This window comes from Neophocaena asiaeorientalis, unplaced genomic scaffold (genome assembly GCF_003031525.2).
Source record: "Neophocaena asiaeorientalis asiaeorientalis breed wild unplaced genomic scaffold, Neophocaena_asiaeorientalis_V1.1 scaffold182, whole genome shotgun sequence".
Classification (NCBI taxonomy): Eukaryota; Metazoa; Chordata; class Mammalia; order Artiodactyla; family Phocoenidae; genus Neophocaena; species Neophocaena asiaeorientalis.
Window position 1 is genome coordinate 516,265 of NW_020174648.1, and position 24,028 is coordinate 540,292.

The 24,028-nt window shown below is 35.1% G+C and overlaps 1 protein-coding gene across 1 annotated transcript in view; it reads right to left on the reverse strand.

Annotated features, from left to right (window-relative positions):
* XPR1 (xenotropic and polytropic retrovirus receptor 1) overlaps positions 1-24,028 on the reverse strand; it is a 191,037-nt gene that overhangs the window by 154,651 nt on the left and 12,358 nt on the right. The window contains exon 2 of the mRNA XM_024758812.1: positions 9,131-9,182. Coding sequence (XP_024614580.1) covers positions 9,131-9,182 — 52 coding nt within the window. The remainder of the gene's footprint in view (positions 1-9,130; positions 9,183-24,028) is intronic.

A 24,028-nucleotide genomic window follows, 5' to 3' on the forward strand; every position in this document is an offset into this window, starting at 1 on the left:
TTTGCAGTACGCGGGCCTCTCACTGTTGTGGCCTCTCCCGTTGCAGAGCACAGGCTCCAGACGCGCAGGCTCAGCGGCCATGGCTCACGGCACCAGCCGCTCGGCGGCATGTGGGATCTTCCCGGACCAGGGCACGAACCCGTGTCCCCTGTGTCGGCAGGCGGACTCTCAACCACTGCACCACCTGGGAAGACCCTGATCATAGCTTTTTATGCTTCTTTCTACCTTTCTCATTGGTGTTCTTTTACTAAACACCTAAGGTGGTCCTACCTAAAGAAATAAGAGCATAAAGAAAAACTTCCCTTAACTTTAAATTCTGCCAACTTTAAGTCTTAACAGTTGTTCCAGTTTTCTAACACTAGTTTAGAAAATTCTATCTGAAATCATCATATTCAATACTCCTGTGTTATAGTACCCTTTATATACAATGTAGAGTATACACCAATAATTCCCAGAACATTTCTGCTTCATGACTTAACGTTTTATATTTATTCCTTCTCTACTTTATGACCTTCCCTCAAACTTACCAATAAAAAAAGAAATACCACTATGTGACAAATGACACAGTGCCCTTATGTGTTATTGACTTTTATACGCAAAGGAAAATTTTAAACACTGAAAATATTTTAAATACTCTGCAGTGTTGCAAAGAAAGGATTAAAAGCCTGTTCAAAGCACTTCTTCATTTCTTCTAGCTTCCTACCTATATGCTACTCAAAGTTGATACATATTTTTAATCACATAATTTACTACCTATTTATATTGTCATCTTATGTCCTAACAATGAGCATTAAATTATGTTTAATTCTCTGTGAAAGAGAAGTAGATACTGTGTCAACTCGAATAGTAATGCTATTATCCAGAAGCACATCTTTCCTATTCATGAACTAGTTTGAGGTTAGTGACATCTTTAAAGAATACACAAGTATATTTTTGAAGGTGATAATATTTTTTACCTAGAAGTTGTCATTTCCACAGTACAAATGAATATGCAATCCTTTTCCAAAGTAAACATGAAATAAGCACATCCTTCAGAAGAAAAAACTCCATTATATGTCTCTGAATATCAGTCAGGGCTTTTGATCCTTTCTAAAAGAAGTTAATGGGGAATAGAAAATATATCATTCTTAAAGAGATGACAATTATTTTTTTGGCTTGGCTCCTGTCTCAACTTCCACTTCTTAGCCATCTGTATTTCTTTATTTAAAAACAAGGTTGCAGTGGCTACAAATGAATCCAGCATTTCATTCTGGAGGTTAAACTCTCTACTCATCTATAGTCTTCTCATGCAATATAAACCTACTACTAGCAGAAGGACTTCTGAAAATTGACAGTAAGTGACTAAACAAAACAACACTAATAGAAAAGTGGAACTTAGAAAAGACACTCTCCTGCCACTGCCCAGCTGAAAATGTAACAAATTACATATAGTTCTCCCTATTACAAATATCAAAAGGTTTTATTTCTAGGTCAGAAAAAATTTTTTTAAAGAGACAGTGATACAGGATAGCAAAAAGGGAAACTGGGGGGAGGGGAGACACAAGATTAAAAACAACATAAGAAAAGTAATGTATTATGAATGCATAGATTTAACAGTAATCCTATACATGCAAAAACTACTTCATGTATTTTAGAAATGCAATTCGGTCTTCCATCCTCTTGAAGCTCACATCTGTTAAGACAACAAAGACCTATGGAGAGAGGTGAGGTGGAAGAAGATGCCTGAAGTGGACTCTGTCCGTTCAAGCGTATAATCAGAATGAATAATTTACAAGCATACTTTCATCTTCAGTGCCACTAAGAGCTGAATTCTAAGGAGCTTAGGGAGACTGTAAAACATCTGCTAACCAAGTTGAATATGCAGAGGAGACCTAAGCAAAAATGATCCAACAAACCTGTTCATAAGATTGGGGAAGGGGATGGGGGACTAAAAAGAACTGGCCGAAAACCAGAGACTAATGCAGCAGTGGTCAGTGACTTATATCCTTAACTATATCTATTCATTCCATTTTAGAAAGTCAGATAGCTGTATTAAGCTAACTGAATCAGAGAGCTATATTAGGCTAACATTAGCTATATACTCCCCATCAAAAGGAATACTTTATAAAATAACAAAAGAGGCAAAATGTGAAAGGAAAACAACCAAAGCACCTCTAGGTCTTTCCATTTTAATTCAAATAATATAAAACATATATTCCACTAAGTAGACATATATGGAAAAAATTCTCCAACAATTCATATAGGTATTTTTCAGATCTATGCCTATTTCATGTACCTTTGAAAGGAAACATACCAAAACAAAAAGAAGTGCTTTAGTGTCTTACAAAAAATATACAGTCACCCAGTAGCTTATAAAATATGATTTCTCAGCAATCAAAGGAAACTCTATGCTTGGCATCAAGACAACACAATGCCAAAAAATCTTTATAAACTAAGATCTCATATCATCTGCTTCTCACTCAGTTTTAAAGAAATGCTATGTGTGTCACCTCAGACTATATCTTATGAAATTACAGTCAGCATTATAAGACAACAACAAACAGTATGCTTAGCCATCTAACCAGAAGGTAAAATTCTGCATCTAAAAATCAAGAGAAGTTAAAAATTAAAAATAAATAAATAAAAACAAAGAAGCAAACTAGGTGAATTTTAAAATAAATGGTACTTTGGCTTTAAGGAAGATTGAGAGAAAGGATTCATTTCTATTCCTACTCATTGATGTGCTCAGTAAATATGTAAGGTATGTGCCTATTTTAGATACTAAGTATAAAATGGTCAAAAAAAAAGACAAAATCTCTGGTCTCAAGGGACTTATCTCAAAATTAATAAATCAATGAAAAAACACAAGATATAAAAAAACTGTATGCAAAAATAAATAAATAAAATAGGGTGATGTAATACAAAGTGACTGCGTGGCTTCATAAGATTGGGTATTCAAAAGGCCTCTTGAAGGACAGCTATGGAACGATCTAACGAAACAAAAGGCAAGAGCTTAGGCCCTATTGTAAGAGCAAGCTTGGGCTGATTTAGGTACAGAACAAAAGGCAATGTGACTGGAGCCTAGTAAACAAGGGGAAAAATGGCAGAAGGTGAGGTCACAGACATAGGACCACATTATTTAGGGCCTTGTAGGTCAGAGTAATAAATTTTTACATTATACCCTTGGACTGTAAGAAGCAGCCTCATGAAACTTACTGTCATGCTTTTTGTAAAATAGTTGTTGGGGATACTATCCACCACACCAAACAAAATACTCTTCACGAAGGTGCAAAGGAAGAATTTCTCTCAGATCTCATGTTCAGTAAGAGCTGATCTTTTTCTGAGTAACTGGTATAAATTTACTTTATGTGAATTCTGAAATTAATCATGCTCTCCTCTATCCTCTGAACTCCAGCAAAGTCAGGGCTGAATCTACAATTAGTTTCTGGCAACTGTATAAATCTTATGGCATCTATTTTTTTAATAAACTTTTTATTTTAGAATAGTTTTATATTTACAGAAAAGTTACGAAAGTAGTACAAAGGATTCCCATATACTCCCCCCCAACCCCCCGGTTTCCCCTGTCATTAACATCTTACATGAGTATGGTACATTTGTCACAATTAATGAGCCAATAATGATACATTATTATTAACTAAAGTCCATAATTTACTCAGATTTCCTTAATTTTTACCTGATGTGCTTTTTCTTCCAGGATCTTTATGGTATCTATTCTATATATTAAATTTACTGGAGCTTTATATCACTATTTTATCTTTATTTTCCCCTTATTCTAACCTCTATAACTACTGTTATCTAATTATTTTATCTAATTCTATAAACCTTTCCCAAAAATTCTAGGAATTATGTGGAGCAATAAAAAAATTAGTAGAAAGAGATTTCTTGAAAGACACAATTAGCTTTTGCCCAACAAGTCAAGTAGTTCAGTATTATTCAAAGTAGGTAATGCTTTATAAATCTTTTAAAAATACAGAGACTCAAGGAAATGTCCAATTAAAAATGTTACTCAAAGATATCGTTTGGATAAAAATATAAAGTCAATATAAAAAAAGTATTTTTATGTTTCAGTATTAATCTCTTGAATTCTCTCTCCTTTTGTTGTCATATATAGCATTAGTAATCCTGATTGTTCTTACTGATCCATGCAACCTTAACATGGTCTCTGATTGTACAAACCTAAGATGAGGGTGAAGCAAAATGATCTTTTAACGTCTCTTTCAATTAGAGGTGTCGATTTCTTAATTCTGTGACCTAGGCTGACTGTCAGATTCTCATATTTTTGTATCACAAGAGTGGAAAACATTAATGCTTCTAAACAAAAGATACTACATTTTAAAAAGAAGATGGCAAAATAAAGTTTTAAGCTTTACTTGAAAATAATTCAGAGTACAAACTAAAATAAATTTAGTGTATAAATTATATGAAGTGTATAAGTTTATATATTATACATATATATGAAAATCATATGTATCAAAAATATCCTGAGGAAGGAGGAAGTTTCCCCAAAAACAGGTGTTAATATTTACCTAAGTAAATTTGACAGAATTTGACTACGTCAAATGGGTACCACAATTAGGAGTTCTGTTGTCATATCTATAATAAATTGTCTTGCATCAAAACAATTTTGATTATCAAGATGTGACTGATTCACTGATGCTGGGACTTTCAGTTGGCAGCTTAATTTAATCTGCCCCAAATACCCAAATACCAAATACCACATTGACAGTAGGAACTATAAAAACACAATATAGTTGAAAGGTTTTTAGCATGTATTTCCAAAAATTCCTCAAAACATTATTTCATTAAACACTGACTCTAAGGGTCCTAAGTGTGCCTGCTCCTCCACATAAAAAAATATATATCTACTATTTCAGTCACTTTAATACCCTTATTCTACTGTCACATATGCCCTACAATTCTTTCTGCAGAAAAAGATAAAATAAATAGTAAAATTCTTAATTATCTATGCCATTATTTAAAAATCAATGCATTGTGTTAGTTTTAACATAGAATTTTAATTCACCTTCTTAGTCATATTTCTAAATGTAAATGCCTACCGAAAATAACAAAGATTACACAGAAGCGTAGGTAATGATATATATCAAAGGAGATTAGATATAAATTGATAAGGAATGCCTGTTAGCACTTTAAATATATCACTTCAGAATATGAGCATTTCCTAGTTATAACCATAAGACATTTATTTTAAATAAAAGTAGAGACCCTTTATTTTTCATGAATCAATGTATGAATGATCATGAAATTCACTCTCAAAGGACGAATGAAGCAAAATAACCAAGCAAAATAACCAAGAATCTGAATGTTTATTTATTTGAATAATAAAAGCAACTTTAAGTAAATGCTCCTTGATATCTTAATACACTGAAATTATTTTGTTTGGTTGGTTTACTTTTTTTTTTTTTTTTTGCGGTACATGGGCCTCTCACTGTTGTGGCCTCTCCCGTTGCAGAGCACAGGCTCCGGACGCGCAGGCTCAGCAGCCATGGCTCACAGGCACAGCTGCTCTGCGGCATGTGGGATCTTCCCGGACCAGGGCACGAACCCGTGTCCCCTGCATCGGCAGGCGGACTCAACCACTGTGCCACCAGGGAAGCCCTGGTTTACTTTTAAATGGGAAAAAAAGCACCACTTTATCTATGAAGAATAAAGGCACTATCCTGAAATTAGAAGAAAATAATCCACTAGTGTAAAAAATAGTAGTCAACTTCTAGTCAACAAAAACTTTCATATACTGTGCCTTTTATCTAATTTACTTTTATCAAATAAACCACTTCACTCTTTTAGAATCCATTTCAAGTTACCTTTCTTTCACTATAATCAGAAATCCACTCGATCTTAAACAAAAGTACTGTGAAAATATGAAGCTACTTATTTTACTATAACTAATCTTAAGTAATAATTCAACAAAAATGTTTTTTAATTCTAATAACAATGTTAAGTTATAACGATTTAATATATGTAAATAATCAGTACAGCTATTACTTATATTCAATTCAATGCAATAAACATTTAAAAAATAAACATCCTATAAATGCTAATAGAATAATCAGACTATAGATGAACTTAAGAAGCCTATAAACCTACTGGCTAGTTATTGCCTGAAAAAATTTAGCATTAACAATACTGGCCTAAAATTCTTTAAGATTATTTATGTCTGAGGACTTCCCTAGTAGCGCAGTGGTTAAGAATCCGCCTGCCAACACAGAGGACACAGGTCCAAGCCCTGGTCCGGGAAGATCCCACATGCCACGGAGCAACTAAGCCCGTGTGCAACAACTACTGAGCCTGCACTCTAGAGCCCGCAAGCCACAACTACTGAGCCCCTGTGCCACAATGACTGAAGCCCGTGCACCTAGAGCCGTGCTCTGCAACAAGAGAAGCCACCGCAATGAGAAGCCCGTGAACCGCAACGAAGAGTGGCCCCTGCTCGCTGCAACTAGAGAAAGCCCGCGTGCAGCAACAAAAGACCCAATGCAGCCATAAATAAATAAAATTTATTTTTTTAAAAAAAGATTATTTATGGCAAGTGTTCTCAACTTTGGCTATTTTATTAGAATCACCTAGAAAGACTATAAAACTATCAATGCCTGGGCTCCACTCCCCATATCCTATTTTAATTGGCCTGAGAAGGGTACCAAGTATCAGTATTTGTAAAACAAACATACAAACAAAACACAAGAAAACTGAGTTAATTGTGTAGCAGATTTGAAAATCACCAATTTATGGTATACTCCAGTTTTAAGATTAAAACAAAAAACTTGCTTACTGGCACCAAAAGTCTTAAGTCTATTAAAACTTAAGGTATAGAAAAAGAGGAGAATGAAGAAAAGAGAGAAAGACAATATTCAAAAAACTAATCAAGGCCAATCAAACATTTTTTTTCCTTTAAAAATGTTAAAAGTTGGGACTTCCCTGGTGGTGCAGTGGTTGTGAGTCTGCCTGCCAATGCAGGGGACACGGGTTCGAGCCCTGGTCTGGTAAGATCCCACATGCTGCGGAGCAGCTGGGCCTATGAGCCACAACTACTGAGCCCGCGTGCCACAACTACTGAAGCCCATGCACCTAGAGCCTGTGCTCCATGGCAGGAGAGGCCACCGCAATGAGAGGCCCGCGCACCGCAACGAGGAGTGGCCCCTGCTCCCCGCAACTAGAGAAAGCCCGTGTGCAGCAACGAACACCTAATGCAGCCAAAAATAAATAAATAAATAAATTTATATTTTTTTTAAAAATTGTTAAAAGTTGAAAGTCCTATCTTGGACTTTGTGATAAATCTGCTGACATTGCATTATTTTATAGATAACTGCTAAATAAAAATCTAGAAATACAAACCCAATAGCAAGAATAAATGAATGACAGAAATGATTATCATTTAAATTTAACACCATATAAAAGAGTAAATTAATATAGTATCACAATGCAAATGAGATACAAAATTATAGTACCTTTAAATAACTTTTTCTAACCTCAGTACTACATAGAATGTTTCCTTAATCTACCTTCCAATACCTTCAATTCCCCAGTGACTCTAAAGAGAAAAATTCATTTTAAGAAGACAAAAACTACATGGGTTTAGTTTGTTTATCTGAGAATGGAAAGAATGAACAAGTACAGAATATTTCCCTTATGAAAGCAGCACATATATCTGCATGATCAGCCGAGAGTACTCCCTTTATAACAGGGTCCAAAGAAGGTAATGTCTCTGGACAATGAGATAAAGAAAAAGTTATTAACTATAAATATTTGTCATTTTAGCATACTTTGACAGAATTCAGTTTTTCTCCCATAACAGCTAAAAGTATATGAGAATTACTAGCAACATGATCCAGCATGGAGGGATGAATAAAGATCATAACTTTCAACATATCTCAGAATATCTTTGTTACAAACCAGATGGTAAAACTTTAAAAAAATTAAGGATAAGTAGTCCAACTTTGAGAATAAAATTAAAAGAACCAATATTAAAGCAAGTAACACAGGGTGAGGAAACCAGCTTAACTTCCATGTAATTTCATTTTTCTTACATTCTTAAAATATTTTGAGGAGGTACTCTTTAAGAAACATAAAATAAGAGATAATAACCTAATAAAGAACTAAACATTTGTCTTCAGTTAAATATTAGAGAATTATATTAACTATGTTAAATATAATATATTAAATATAATCCAAAATTTAGTAACATATTATAAAAGTAATACCCAGGTGCCAATACCCTAGTAAAGATTTTGAGATGCTGAAGGAAGCATATTTTGAATTCAGAACAGTTAGAGCTGAAAGATATACACTTCTGTGTCATTAAAGACAATGAGATTTTTAATTACAGGTCTGTCATTTTAATAAACAACTTCATATTCATCTCTCCTGAAAATATGTGATGCATAATTTTAAAAGACTATCCAGCCTCAGAAGGAACACTCCCTCAAGAAATAGTTGTTGAATTAGCTAATTATTTACTGACACAAGAACTACAACTTTAACTTACAACTCTCCAAACCTATCAAAGGTTAAACCCATAAAGAATAAGCTGGTGAGTAGAAGCTGAGGTAACAGAGGATCAATAAAATAACTGGAAAGATAACCACTATCCTTAGGTCAGTCATTTTATGACTGCCAAACTGTGCACAGGCATACATATACATGCTTATAAACACACACACACACACACAGAGTAAATATGGTTTGTTGTTTTACTAGTCCCAGTCTAAAGACATGACATAAATGAAAGAAAAAGCTGTGTTGCCCAGACTAATTATGAACTAAGGATTTACTGAATGATGGATGGATGGATGAATAGACAATAGAGACAAATATAAAAATACATTGTTTGGGGGAGGGAGCATGACACAGATAAGAGCTTTAACTCTAAACCAATATCTATGATTCACAATGCTAAGGTGATTTGAGGACATTATAAGAGATCCATCATAAAGTAAATGTGAGCTAAACAAAAAAAAAAGTTTCATTGAAACACAAAGTAATCATAATATATATTATAAAAAACAAAAAAGATTTATATAGTAGGGCAGGTTATATTAGTTTTATACTGTTCAGTTTAAAATACCTTTTCTTAAAAAGTTTTATGTGGCTAAATGTAGAGATTAATGCATCTTACCTTCCACAGAAGGTGCCTGGTCCTGAGCTGAGTACAGCATATCCTTAAAAGCCTATTAGAAAGAAAGAAAAGACATACATGGAATCATGAGTAATCTTTACAGTAAAAGCATTTTGAGCTAAACAATTACTTCTTTTTCAATATCCAGACAATGACTACATACGGTTCCCTAAATTGAGAATTTAGTGAAATACTTTAATAAGCTAAAACCCAAATACTATACTTTCTTATCAACCCAGTATTGTCCCATCTTTAAGATGAGGGCTCATGTGTATACTTTAAAAATTAAGGGGCATTTGGAAAAGAATGAAAAATCACCTGAGAGATCATAAAATCTCTTGACTAAAAAAAAAAAAATAGTGATAGAAACTGAGAACAGTCCTAGAGGAATACAATGGAACACTGCATAAGAAGATATAAAATGCGGGATACAAATTTTTTTTAATTGTGGTATCATATACCTGAACATAAAATTCACTATCTTAACCAGTTTTTTTTTTTTTTTTTTTTTTTTTTTTTTTTTTTTACCACCAGGGAAGCCCTTAACGAGTTTTAAGTGCACAGTTCATAGTGTTAAGTAAAGTTACACTGTTGTGTAGACAATCTCCAGAATTCTTTTCACCTTGGATGCAAATACTTTTCAGTGGAGGTCTGGAAAGTCCTCTGTTAAAAGAGTTCAGGACTATAAAGATAGTAGAGGTTTTATTGTTTTTTCCAAACCAGTAAGTTAACTAACAATCATATTTAGGTAATTTAGATGGTTGCAGTTTGGTCTCTTAATAAGTGGTTTTGGGACAGGAATGAAAAGTACTTCTTCATACCTACCAAAATGGTAGAATCAATTAAGTGGATAAACTCCAGAGCAGAAGAGCTGGTCATAAGCTTAGGTGACTTTACCTATCCCATAGCTTCAAATACCATCTAACCAACCACTGGTGATTCCCAAATTGGCCTCCAGTACAACTGACATTTGGGGTCAGATAATTCTTTGTTGTGGGGGGCTGTTCTGTGCATTTTAGGATTTTTGGCACTACCCCTGGTATCTAGAGATTCACTAGATACCAGCAGCAACCAACCAAAAATGTCTCCAGACACTACCAAATGCCCCTAGAGGACAAAAATCACCCCTCCCCAGAACCACCGGCCTAGAGTCATTCAAGCATATAAAACCAAAAAAGAAGAAATAAACCTCCAAGGTAACCCACTCTGTATTCAAGTCTAGTAAATTATATTCTTCCCCAATGAAATTACCATTTACTTTAAATTAATGACCAACCTGTCAGTTCCATGACTAACCCTAACCAGTCTGATAATATACAAAAGCCTTAAGTGAATAAAACAAAGATCTAGAACTTCTTTTAAGAAAAAATGTATATATGCTCACTACTTTCTTTACTATTTCAGATGTCTCAGGAACCACTAACGTCCAGTTTAAAAATAGAAGTTAGCTCAGATCTTATCAAACATCAGGAAGTCTTTATTTCAGTTCACAGACTGGAATTTTATATTAAAGTCCTATACAAGTGCAGAGTAGGGGGCTTCCCTGGTGGCGCAGTGGTTAAGAATCTGCCTGCCAATGCAGGGGAGACAGGTTCAATCCCTGGTCCAGAAAGATCCCACATGCCACGGAGCAACTGAGCCCATGTGCCACAACTACTGCGCTTGCGCTCTGAGAAGCCCGCGCACCGCAATGAAGAGTAGCCCCCGCTCTCCGGAACTAGAGAAAGCCCGTGGGCAGCAATGAAGACGGAACGCAGCCAATACATACATACATAAATTAAAAAAAAAACAAGTGCCGAGTAGTAGTTATGTTATGGTTCTTCCACAGAATATTTTAAGAGGGTAAATGAATAGATTGCTTAGAGCAGAGTAAATCCCTAGAAATAGAAAAATATAAGAAGAAAGGAACAAAAAAATCCAGCCAGAGAATACTTAAGGAAATAAAGCTATCATGGAAGCAGGTAATACCAGAGACTCAAACATCTAAATGAAGTTTTTCAACTTCTGAAGTATGATAGGCATGTTTACCAAAATCAAATGAAGTTATCAGTAACCAAATAAACCACCAATGACTAGCAGAGTAGCTTGTATGCAGTAGGAGCTCAATAAATAGTTCTTGAATTCAAAAGGGTTTCTCAGCACACTGAAAAAAGCACACTAAGTAGAATCTCTGGTACACAATGAAAATGAATTAAATTTGCAAAAGGAAAGCTTACCAAATTAAGGTTTTAAAAAGATGATTTAAATTTTATAAAGAGAAAAATTATGATAGTTTTTTTTTTGCTTTACGAGGGCCTCTCACCGCTGTGGCCTCTCCCGCCGCGAAGCACAGGCTCCTGATGCGCAGGCCCAGTGGCCATGGCTCACGGGCCCAGCCGCTCCGCAGCATGTGGGATCCTCCCAGACCGGGGCACGAACCCCCATCCCCTGCATCGGCAGGCGCACTCCCAACCACTGCGCCACCAGGGAAACCCGACAGTCTTCATTTTGGTTATAAAAATAAATCATAATTTCATTTAAGTCAAGATAACTCTCGGTAAAATCAGGGACAACTCTTTTTTTGCTTCTTACTACTTCAGTTTTCCTCTGAATAAGAGACCCTCTATGTTTTTGATAGTAACAGACTCTAGAGAGCTCTATAAGAACTCTATAGGATACCATTCCCTGTCTGTGACTAGAGAATAGCCCCCAACTGGGAACCAGTGGGGGAAAATCCTACAAAGTATTGTCTATATTAATACCTATGGATTGTTCGTCTGTAATATGAGTCACTTGGGTTGGGAGCAGTACCTCCAAATGCACAAAACAACAAATTCAAAGTTTCCTCAATTCATGCTGTTTTACTTCAAGAAAATCCAATACTCTACATGAAACTCTGAATTTGTATAATAAATAAAATCAATATGTATTCATGTGCATTACAAAAGATTTCTTTGATCACTGCCAAGGGCCCAGGGTTCAATCCCTGGTCAGGGAACTAAGATCCCACAAGCCACATGGCACGGCCAAAAAAAGCAAAAAAAAGCAAAACAAACAAACAAAAAAAGATTCAAAGCAATTCTTACATCAGCATCTCTACTGTAATGTCTGAGTTACAAAAATTAAGTTATTTTTGTTATGATGTTATTGAAACTAGGACAAAACTCTTTATTTAACTAGGACAAAACTCTTAGTGTTTATAACAATGCATATGACAGTAAAATCTTACAAATCCAAATACAACCATAAAACCAGTATTACTCAATCAACAACATTAACATGACAGAAAACAAGATGTTTGCTGAAACAAAATCTCAATTGATAACACGAATACAATGCCAATTTACCTGTTCTGAGTTTGGAATGCCCAGATAACTGCGTCAGATGGGATCTACTGTAAGGCAGTATAGTCAGCGGCTAGAAGCTATGGAGTCAGACAACGTGTATGAAAACCGACTCTACCACTTATTAGCTGTGTAACCTTAGGAAAATTAACTTCTCTATACTTCAGTACCTTCATCTGTAAAACAGGAATAGTAATTACACATACCTCACAGGTCTACTGTATGAATTTAAAACACAAATCCTTATATTAATTATGCTTCATTATTATACATGAAGAGTACTTTGAACAGTGCCTAGAACATAGAAGATGCTCAAAGAATGTTAGCTAATAGAATGTGAACTACCACAAAACTTACGTCATGTAGTGGGCTGTAGCATCATTTGGCGGTCTACTAGACATGAATACATCATTTATGCATTAGATATGCCTCAGTTCTTAACTAACTCTTCACAAAGTAGTACAATACTACCTGGAGCCAACATGACCAAACAAACATAAATAGAGGCACTGCAATCTCCTGGCATTACCAGCTTAAAAGATGGTCAACTAGATGATTTAGAATATGCTATTATATTTTCTGATGATAGCTGACATGAGCACACACAGTTTTTAATTCTTATAAGAAACCTATAGATTCCCAAGAAAATAGAGGCAGTTCCAATCTGCGAACGCATTAAATAACAAAGATTCCTAATTTTATTACTTAAACTTTCTACAACATATCTAGTGTATAAAATAGGGTATAGTTCAAACTTAACATGTATGTTCAATAATACCGCCAGTAAAAATTTCTTATGTTAATTTTTAGTAACCCACAGTAGATCATCTCTAATCTTCTTTCCAAACACATGGGTTTTACAGACCATTTCACAGAACAAGGATCAGAAGCTAGAAAGATTCCTACTTCCTATCAACTCACTATTAGCCGCACATATAACATACTATAAATATTACCATCTCCATCAACAAAATATCTAATCTATGTTGTTCTCATCTGTCTGCTTCAATATTCATTCAAAGTCAGCATATGGCAATCTAATTATTGGATTAATGAACAATAATATAAACACAGGCATTTGAAGAGGAAGGACAAGGAATATTTATTATAAACCTTTAAAGGAATCATAATCCCTGTTAACAGTGTTTAATAATTTGATAAAATTTACATCAGACTTTTTTTTATTCTGAAGGTTTTTCCAAATGGTACTATTATAATTTTGATATATACTTAAAAATATGTACACTATGGGGCTTCCCTGGTGGCGCAGTGGTTGAGAGAGGTTTTTCCAAATGGTACTATTATAATTTTGATATATACTTAAAAATATGTACACTATGCCTGATCTACATACCCCAGAAATAATGTGAATAATGTGCAAGTGAGTTATATCTGACCTGGTTTCTTTGTCTCGTCATCTAGAAATCAGTCATGTTTTCCTGATACTAAAGTGCTAAGAACAGTTCTGTAAATCAAATTGTAAACCTCAAAAGAGGGCACTGAGCATTCTCATATATCCTGTACAAAGAATGACCATCTAATTAATCTTCATTTCTATCCCCAAATAAACTAACCTAGCTCTGTTTTTGATGATAGAAATGATCTGTAAAGAGAAACTCGTATACAAATTTTTAAAATCTAGTATGTTAAAATTTTAAATTAATGTATTCTTGTACATACTTAACAATCCAAAGGCTGTAGTATATTAGAAGCATTATGCATGACTCAAAATTTTCATGGAATTTAAATGTACCCCATCAGCAAAGGCAATTCAAAATACAGAAGTTGTTACAACATTAAATTATTATTTAATTTGTTAAATGTATAAAATGTATATAATTTATAATAGGAAGAACTAATTTGGAATACGTCCCGTTATATTCACATTTATAAATTTCCTCACTAACATACTCTGATATCCACTGACGTGGCTTTTACTATTTCTATGTGGATATCTCCCAAATCCGTATCCTCAGCCACACGTCTGCTAACACATACTCAAAATGTCCAAAATTCATTTTCTTCCCAAAGCCTACTCTTCTCATGTCTTTATTTCTGTTAATGTCACTGCCAGTATCCACGTCACACATATTCACAATCTCAGCTATTGTCTCACTCATTCAACAAATATTTGTGCATCTGCTATGTGCCAAGCCTGTTCTAGGCACCTGGGATACATCACAAGGAAAATAAAAATCCCTGTCCTAGCTGAATTAACATTCTTATATTCTCCTCCTTTCCACTCCTAAGTTTAGTGATCTGATTCGTCAATGCCACCACCACAACCTCTTTTACATTCATTCTCTCCTATCCATTCACCTGAACTATTTCAACGGACTCTTCACTGATTTACCAACCTTTAGGTTTTCATCTCTCTAACACATCTCACAAACAACTGCCATATCAATCTTTCCAAAGCACCAGTCTGACTCTCCTCTTAAAAACTTACAAGGATTTCCCAATGGCCACAAAATAAAGCCCATAGTCCTCTGCTGGCCTATAAGGCACCCAGAATGATCCAACCTATGTTTCTAGGCTTATCTTCCGAACTGAAAAAAGCCAATTTCATTTTCACAACCTGACCCTCAAGTCAAAATGAATTACCTATTACTCACTTTAGAGACTTCAATATTTCTTCCATCTTTGCCTTTTGTTTACAACTATTACCTCTACCTGGAATCACCTATCCCTACTTCCATCTTTTCAATCTAATTTCCAAATCTTAACCATCCTTCAAGGTCCAGATCAAATTTAATCTCTTTTATGTTTTGTCCTGATTCCTCCAGCTGGAAGTCTTTTACTCATTCCTCTGAAATCCTGTAGTACTCTATTTGAAACCATTTATAGCACTTAATATTTCCACCTTATGTTTTAATTATTTATCTGTGTCACTTGTTCACCATTTGACTGTAAAGTCAGGGTTTTAGCCACCTTGCTTGTACTTGTATAAGAAAGGCTCATCATAAACATTTCTAGATTACTTAATAACATCATTAAAGAAGTTACTAAGTTTTAGTCATTAAATGAACATTACTGGATGTCTACTCTGTGCACTATGCCAGGCTCTAAAGAAATAATGGTGGATCAAGCAAGGAAAAGACAGTCATATAAATAGATACATTTTAATATAATATGTTAAATACTTTAAAAAATGATCAAAGCATATTGAAGGCCTAACTAACATAGTAGCAATTTAAAAAAAGAAGGTGATATATGGGAAAGAGGGGGGATACCAAGAAGCAAAATAGGAAGATTAGACAAACAACTAAACATGAACTAAGGGAATTAAAGATCTCTAAGATTTTGAGCATAGGTAAAGAGAAAGAGGCTTAGTGATACTATTAACCGAGCTGCAAAACACCAAAGAAAAAACTTGGGCAAAGAAAAGACAGGAGTTTGGGTTAACAAACCACTTCAGGTATCCACAGGACAACTGAGATGGTCAGCAGACAGATGAAAACAGAGATCTACAATTTGGAAAATAGGTCAGAGCTAGTGGTTACGAGTTGGAAATTATGTGTATAAGGTGATTTGAAACTGCCTATGCCCTCAGTAAATGAAATTTTTCAGAAAGTAAGTGGACCAAGGACAGAATCTTTTGGAATACAAAGCAACAGAGAAGACAATAAGGAAAACACCAGATGTATAGAGTGCCACAGGAATTAAAGGGGCATTTCAAGAAGGAAGATATATTAAAAATTATCAAAAGCTGCTTAGAGGAGACATATCTGCACCTCCATGTTTTCTGCAGCATTATTCACAATAGCCAAGACATGGAAACAACCTAAGTGTCTGTCAACAGATGAACGGGTAAAGAAGATGTGAGATACACACACACACAAATGCACGATGGAATATTATTCAGCCGTGAGAAAGAAGGAAATCCAGCCATTTGCAATAACTTGCATAAACCTTGAGGGCATTATGCTAAGTGAAGTCAGAGAAAGACAAATACTATATGATATCACTGAAATGTGGAATTGAAAAATGCCGAACTCAAAGAAACAAAGAGTAGAATGATGGTTACCCAGGGCTGGGGGGGTGGGGGAAATGGGAAGATACTGGTAAAAGGGTACAAACTTCCAGTTATAAGATTAACAAGTTCTGAGCATCTAATGTACAGCATGGTGATTATAGCTAATAATACTGTATTATATACTTGAAAATTGCAACAATGGATCTTAAATGTTTTCACCAAAAATGAAATGGTAATTATGTGATGTAATGGAGGAGTTAGCTAGTGCTATAGTGGTAATCATCTGCAATCTATAAATGTATCATATCAACACACTGTACACCTTAAATTTACACCATGTGTCAATTATATCTCAGTAAAACTGGAAGAAAAATTTTAAAGAAAACTGAGAACATTTGAGTTAAATAAAACAGCTATCAAGGAAGGGTTCAGTATACTAACAATTATTCTGTTTCTTCAGCTAGAAGGTGAATACAGATGCCTATTTACCTACCTATCCATCTGTCTGTCTGTCTATCTATCTATCTAATTGGAATGCTGCAACTGAGTTATAAAGAAAGAAAAATAGCTAACATTAGGATGCCTAGACTCTGACTTTAGAGCCTGTAACTTAAACTATTCATATGTAAGATTAATAAAATATATCCTTAAGTTAAAGGAAAGAAAAATTAAAAGCTGCTTAGAGATCAAGAAGGAAGAGACTAAGAAGAGATATAATTAGGTCTGAGGATCAGGAGCTCATTGGTGACCTTCAAAAAATGGTTTCAGTAGAGTAATGGGGCAGAAACTAGATCAGATTGCTTTGAGTACACGAGAGCGGAAGATATGATGACCACAAATACTGATCGACAATAAAAGTAATTATAGTTACCTTTACTGAATGCCTACTATCAGATATCGTTTTGAGTATTTTAAACACACTACTTTAACAGAGGCCCCCAACTCTTTAATATAAATATGATTTTCATTTTACCACTGAAGATCTGAAATTCAGAAAGGTTATTAAAGTATTATCTTGCCCAAGTATTGCTCATTCTGTAATCCACGCTTCTTTGAGAAAAAGACACATAGCCCACTATTTGGAGTGAAATCTTATTTTCTAAGATTTACCTCTAATTTTGGCCTCTCAATTTTCTGATACTCTTCCTTTCATTTCCAAAACTTTTCTAAACCATTAGATTTTTATATCAGGTGTGGTAACTAGCCTCTGAAATAACCCCCAGTGATTCTTAACTCCTGGTAGTAATGCTCTTGTGCAATCCCCTCCCATACTAAATAGGACTGACCTCTATAACCAATAGAATATTGCATAAATGACAGAGTACTACTTCCAAGGCTAGGTCATAAAAGGCACTGTGGTTTTCATCTTATTCTCTCTTGGATTCCCCACTCTGGGGAAAGCCAGCCATGAAAAAACTGAAGCAGCCCTATGGAGAGGTCCAAGTGGTAAGGAACTGAGGCCTCCTGAAAAAAGCCAGCACAAATTTGTCAACCATTCGAGTGTGCCGTTCTAGAATCGGATCCAGCCCCAGGCAAGCCTTGAGATGACTGCAGCCTTGACTGGCATCTTGACGACAACCTCACAAAATATCCTTAGCCAGAATCACCCAGTTAAGCTGTTTCCAAACTCTTTACACACAGCAAGAGTGTAAGACAATTAATGTTTCTTATTGTTTCAGCAGTTTTAGGTAGTTTGTTATAGAGCAATAGATAATTAATACATGAGGCTAGATTTGAAAAACATTTTTATATCACAGAATGTAATGTTATTAGATCATAACCAACATCTCTGGCTTGTCTTGATCAAAGTACCTAAAATTTTTATTCCTATAAAGATACAAAAACTATGGAAAGGAAAACTACGACAATTTCAAGTAAGTGATTTATTTAGCAATAACAAGCAAAACTGCATTCCCATAAGCCACAGCCACCAATACTGTAATTTAACTTATACCCTGGAATGCCCTTGAGAAGTCACATAGCTGCACTTCTGAGCTGGGACGGAATAAATCTGATAGATTAAATCAGCATCCTCCTTGTCTAAGGATCCTATTCTGACAATAAAATAAAGCTGATAACAAATGCTCTTTTATAACTAATTAAATCTGTATGGCTCATTCTTACATTTACTATGGTAACAACTGTAAATCCTCTGAGGGCAGAGAGCAGTCTCACTTCAATTCTTACGGGCCACAGCATCTAGCACAGTACAAGTTCAAAGTACATTTGTCAATTGCACAGACTTTGTAACACAAAGCCTAAATATCCAAAATGAGCACATCAGTTAATTTTTTAAGTACCTATGTTATTTTTATTGAATTATTTTATAGCATTTCCAGTTTCATGAAATATCAAAATGCAAAGTCATTTCTTATTTTTCCTAATTTTCATTATCTTTTATTTCTACATAAGATTCAAACCTCTTTCATTTACTAGCCACAACAAAAGTTCTTAGTGTGTTTGGCTTCCAGCCCTCTTTAATATATAAGGTTTATACAGGTTGGTAAAACATGTCGAATTTTGACCAAATATAATAGTATGGCAACATAAAATTCTCACTCTGTTCTTAGTTTGCCCGTTTATCTGAAAGAAAACAAAAAAAGGAACCCAAAGGTTCTGCAATACACCTGTACACTTATAAAAATGGTTTCTAATCCATCAGCCTCAGACCACTTCATAGCTCCAATTTCAATACTGTAAAACCTTATAAACTAGGTATTCTCTATAGGCTAAATAATGTTTCCCACAAATACATTACTACTTGTCAAAATACATGAAGGTATTTGTACTTAATAAAATACTACCATATTTCATCGAGTCTAAGATACCATCAATTGTTAAGACACACCATTAATTTATGTATCACTGCACCATTATTTTACGTACCATTAAGAAAGAAAAACATTACCAATTAACTATGTGACATCTGTAAAATGAATCTCAATTTCAAAGGTGTAGGAATGTGGAACAAGGAATGTGCATCTTAGAATCTACAAAATGCAGTAATTCATTTGGTCAAAATGTGGTTTCTCAAGCAATGGATTCTAAAAGTCCAGCTACCATCATTTGGTTTCCAAGAAATTTCATGACGTTGAAAGAGTCTTGTTATACTAAAAGATTGAGTACCAGCACCCTAAAATAAACATCTGCTGAATAAATGAATAAAAGTTACTCTTATGGCTTATTTTTAATGAAGACAGAAATTAACAGCTATACTTTATTGAAAAGTATCTTCTATAGGTCAGGCCCTTGCTGGCACTTTCATATATTATTATAGCTAATTCTCATAATAATCTTAAAAGGTAAATATTATCCCCATTTTGCATGCAAGAAAAGTGAGGTTCAGAGAAATAAAATAACTGTTTAAAAGTCCACAGCCAATAAATGAAGGAAATGCAATTAAAGCAAAAAATTTAGATAAAATTAAGCTACTTTCTCTTCTGCCTTCAAGATGAATGGATCCCATATATCCTCCAAAGAATGTTACTTTATCCTACTCATTCCTAAAGGTTCTATCCTATTTTCCTCACTCTGTTAACAGACAAATTTCTCAAATGAAAAGTACACATATGTTGTCTCAATGACTTTAACCTCTTAAAACCTGGAATAAAGTTAGCAGAAGACAATTTATGCTCAGAATTCACTAATGAGCAAGGTTTATCAAATCCAAAGGCCTATCCTTAATCCTCATTCTCATGAACCTGTCTACAAAGTATGTCACTGCTGATAGTCCATTTACCCTTAAGACCCTTAACTCCTATGACGTTTTTTCCAAGATTTCCTCTGTGTCTCTATTTTTCTGCATTACATACTTTCCCTTAGTGAATTAATTCTTTAATTACTATCTCAATTGTAATAAATCTTATCTTTGATACAATTTTTCAAATTCCAGCTAGTACTTATCTCTACATACAGACATTTTGTGTATGAAATCAGCATACTTAAGATCTAATTTCATGAATTTACCACCCCCATAAGTAGCTATCCTCTACCAGTTTCCCTAGGTTTAAACCATTATATCAATATTAAATTCTTCCCTCCTTCAACCCCTATATCTGGCAACTCATCCAACTTCTGTTATTTAAAGTATAAATATCGAAGCACCTACATAAATCACTGTGCTAAGCAATAAAAAGAGATACGTTAAAACATGTTTAATAGGGATTTCCCTGGTGGTCCAGTGCTTAAGACTCCATACTCCCAATGCAGGGGGCACACGTTTGATCCCAGGTCAGGGAAGTAAGATACCACATGCCGCACGGCGCAGCCAAAAAAAAAGTTTAATGGTATTACTTTACCTTTACCAATAATATCTTTATTTAATTTCAAATACTAATGAGAAAAAAAGAGATCTAACTACTAAAATATTGTGTATGCTTGCAATTACACAACTTGGAAGGGAGGTATTGCTTTTTTTTTTGAATTTTTGAATTTTATTTAATTTTTTATACAGCAGGTTCTTATTAGTTATCCATTTTATACACATTAGTGTATATAGGTCAATCCCAAGAAGGTAGATGTTACTTTAATAGGATACTATGTGTTTAACAGGGCAGGTTCACAAAATATGCATTAAATTATTATTATTAATTATTGATATCACTGCTAAAATTTTTTAAACATAAAGTTGTTTAAACAATGGTTTAGGGCTTCCCTGGTGGCACAGTGGTTAAGAATCCACCGGCCAATGCAGGGGACACGGGTTCGACAAAAAGAAACAAAAAAATGGCTTAATAAGTCTTCCTTACATAAAACCTATCATATTAAATAACATTGTCTCTAAAATGGAAGTAAGAAGGGTCAAGGAGGAATTTCAAAATTCTGCATTTGATAGTAATTTCTTTCCCTAAAACATTTTCTTCTCTAATACATTATGCTTACAAATCAATTCAGAAATTCTAATAAGGCTGTACAACAAAAGTGCAAAAGAAAAAGGAAAAAGTTACCAATTTTCTTCCCAGTTTTTCATCTCTACCAAAACCAAAGAAACTTTCAAAAATGTATACATTAACCTTTTTTTTCTTTCATAAATAACCAATAACAAGTAGTAACATAAACTTTCTGTTCTATGAAATACTAGCCTTTTTTAAAAAGGTAAAATTCTTTCAACTTCCATTTGTCCAGTAATTGAATAAACAGTCTAAGTTGTCTTTTCCTAGTTACAGTTTCACTGACCCCTTCTCCCCAACTGTGTCAAGAGTAAATAAATCAAATAAGATGCTGCTCAACTGTTAGTTTCAAACCCCTAGGGACAGCTATGTAATAATGGCTAATACTTATATAATACTTAACTATGTGTAGTAACTATTACACCTCCTGTCCTGTTTTCCAATGATTGACTCATTTCATTTCACATGATCCTCCAAAGTAAAAATTATCATTATCCCCAGTTTAAGGATAAGAGAATTGTGGCACAGAAAGTCTAAATGACTTGCCCAAGCTCATGGGATTATTACAATTTCAATTTCAGTGGTCTCTAAATCAATCCATTTTCTAATTTCTGAATCTATCAGGAACTGAATTTTTGAAAGTCCATGATACTAAGCAAACAAATCTTAGAAAAAAGATTTTGCAATCCTCTTTAGCAAATAACTAATGGCAGCATAATTTGAAATTACTCATATTTCAAACAAGCTTATTCTACTCAAAAAGAAAGGGTTGGGCTTCCCTGGTGGCGCAGCGGTTGAGAGTCCGCCTGCCAATGCAGGGGACACGGGTTCGTGCTGCAGTCCGGGAAGATTCCACATGCCGCGAAGCGGCTAGGCCTGTGAGCCATGGCCGCTGAGCCTGCGCGTCGGGAGCCTCCGCAATGGGAGAGGCCACAACAGTGAGAGGCCCGCATACTGCAAAAAAAAAAAAAAAGAAAAAAGAAAAAAAAAAGAAAGGCTTAATCAAAAAATGTTTGAACTCTGTGATGAGAGGTGGTGACTCACCTGCTTATCAACAGTTTTGTTACCTGCTATTATACAAATACTGGAAGGACAGGAGAAAGAATATCATCTCAATTTTGTCATGAATGATCACATTTGAGCGTATTACATAAAACTAAGTTAAAGGCCTAACTCTGCATTCACTGAATAAACAAAACTAAAAGAATAAGACCAACTTCTCTAAATTGATACCAAAGTAATTCATTTCCAGAGCTTTAGCCACACTCTGTAGGGGATAAACATGAACTTTTCTTATTTTCTCCATTCACTGCCTTCAATCATGCTCTTCTGAATCTCTCCTTCTTATCCCTTAATGACATCTCAGGCAGATCCCATAGCCTTTCAGTTACATTTTGTTTTGTTGTTGCTTTTAAAGTTTCTAAATATGCCAGACACTGCCAGATGCTGGATACTAACAGGTATCTATGACTCTGCCTGACACACAGTAGGCTTTCAATAAGTCTAACATGATCAATCAATCAAATCTAAGATGCCACTAATGGTAATATACACCATTATTTTATGTGCTTCTAAGAATGAAAAAAAAAGTCCGCCAATTAATCTATGACAATTAATTATGAGACGTATCCTGATTTCAGACGTTAAAGTGTGGGAAAATTGATTAAATAAGGTATTAATTCAAGCTCTTACTATTTTTGGCTATACTATTTGGTTTTCCTGTCTTTGGTCTTGGTCTCTCCAACACATCCTCTAGGATCTAAACTACACTCTCACTTTGCACTGATCCTTCTCCCCAGTCTCTTCTTTAAAATCCTTAATGGTTCACAACAAGAAACATTTAAACACCTCAGCATGGTATTTGAGGCCCTTCACCCCTCGATCCCTCCCAGTCCACCTTTCCAAATCACACTATCACTTCTCCAACATACCCACTAAACCAGATTTCACTAATATGTTTGGATACTTCCACCCATCTATGCCTTTGTTCAATTTTACCCTATCTGCCTAGAATGACGCCAGTGCCCTGTCCCCTCTTCACCATGTCATCAAACCCTACTCAATCTCTAAGTACCCAGTTCAAACACTACCTCTGTGAAAGCTTTTAAGATAAATACCTTTGATCTCCAGAGCAAAATCAATTGGCCATTCCTCTACAACATAATCACAATATACTACGATTAGGAGACCACCCAAGTTATGAGCTCCTCTAGGACAGGGGCTTACCTATTTTTACCTCACCAGTCCCTTGCGTGATCCTGACCATGTAACACCATGTTAAGAATCCAGGTTCTGGGGCTTCCCTGGTGGCGCAGTGGTTAAGAATCTGCCTGCTAATGCAGGGGACAAAGGCTCGAGCCCTTGTCTGGAAGACCCCACATGCTGCAGAGCAGCTAAGCCCGTGCACCACAACAACTGAGCCTGCGCTCTAGAACCCACGAGCCACAACTACGGAAGCCCACACACCTAGAGCTCGTGCTCCACAACAAGAGAAGCCACCGCAACGAGAACCCCAAACACCTCAACGAAGAGTAGCCCCTGCTCACTGAAACTAGAGAAAGCCCGCATGCAGCAATGAAGACGCAACACAGCCAAAAAGAAATAAGTAAATAAACTTACAAAAAAGAATCCAGGTTCTGAAATAAGACAAACCTGTGTCTGAATTCTGGTTTTAACCATTCACTACCTATGTGACCTTGGGCAGTCTACT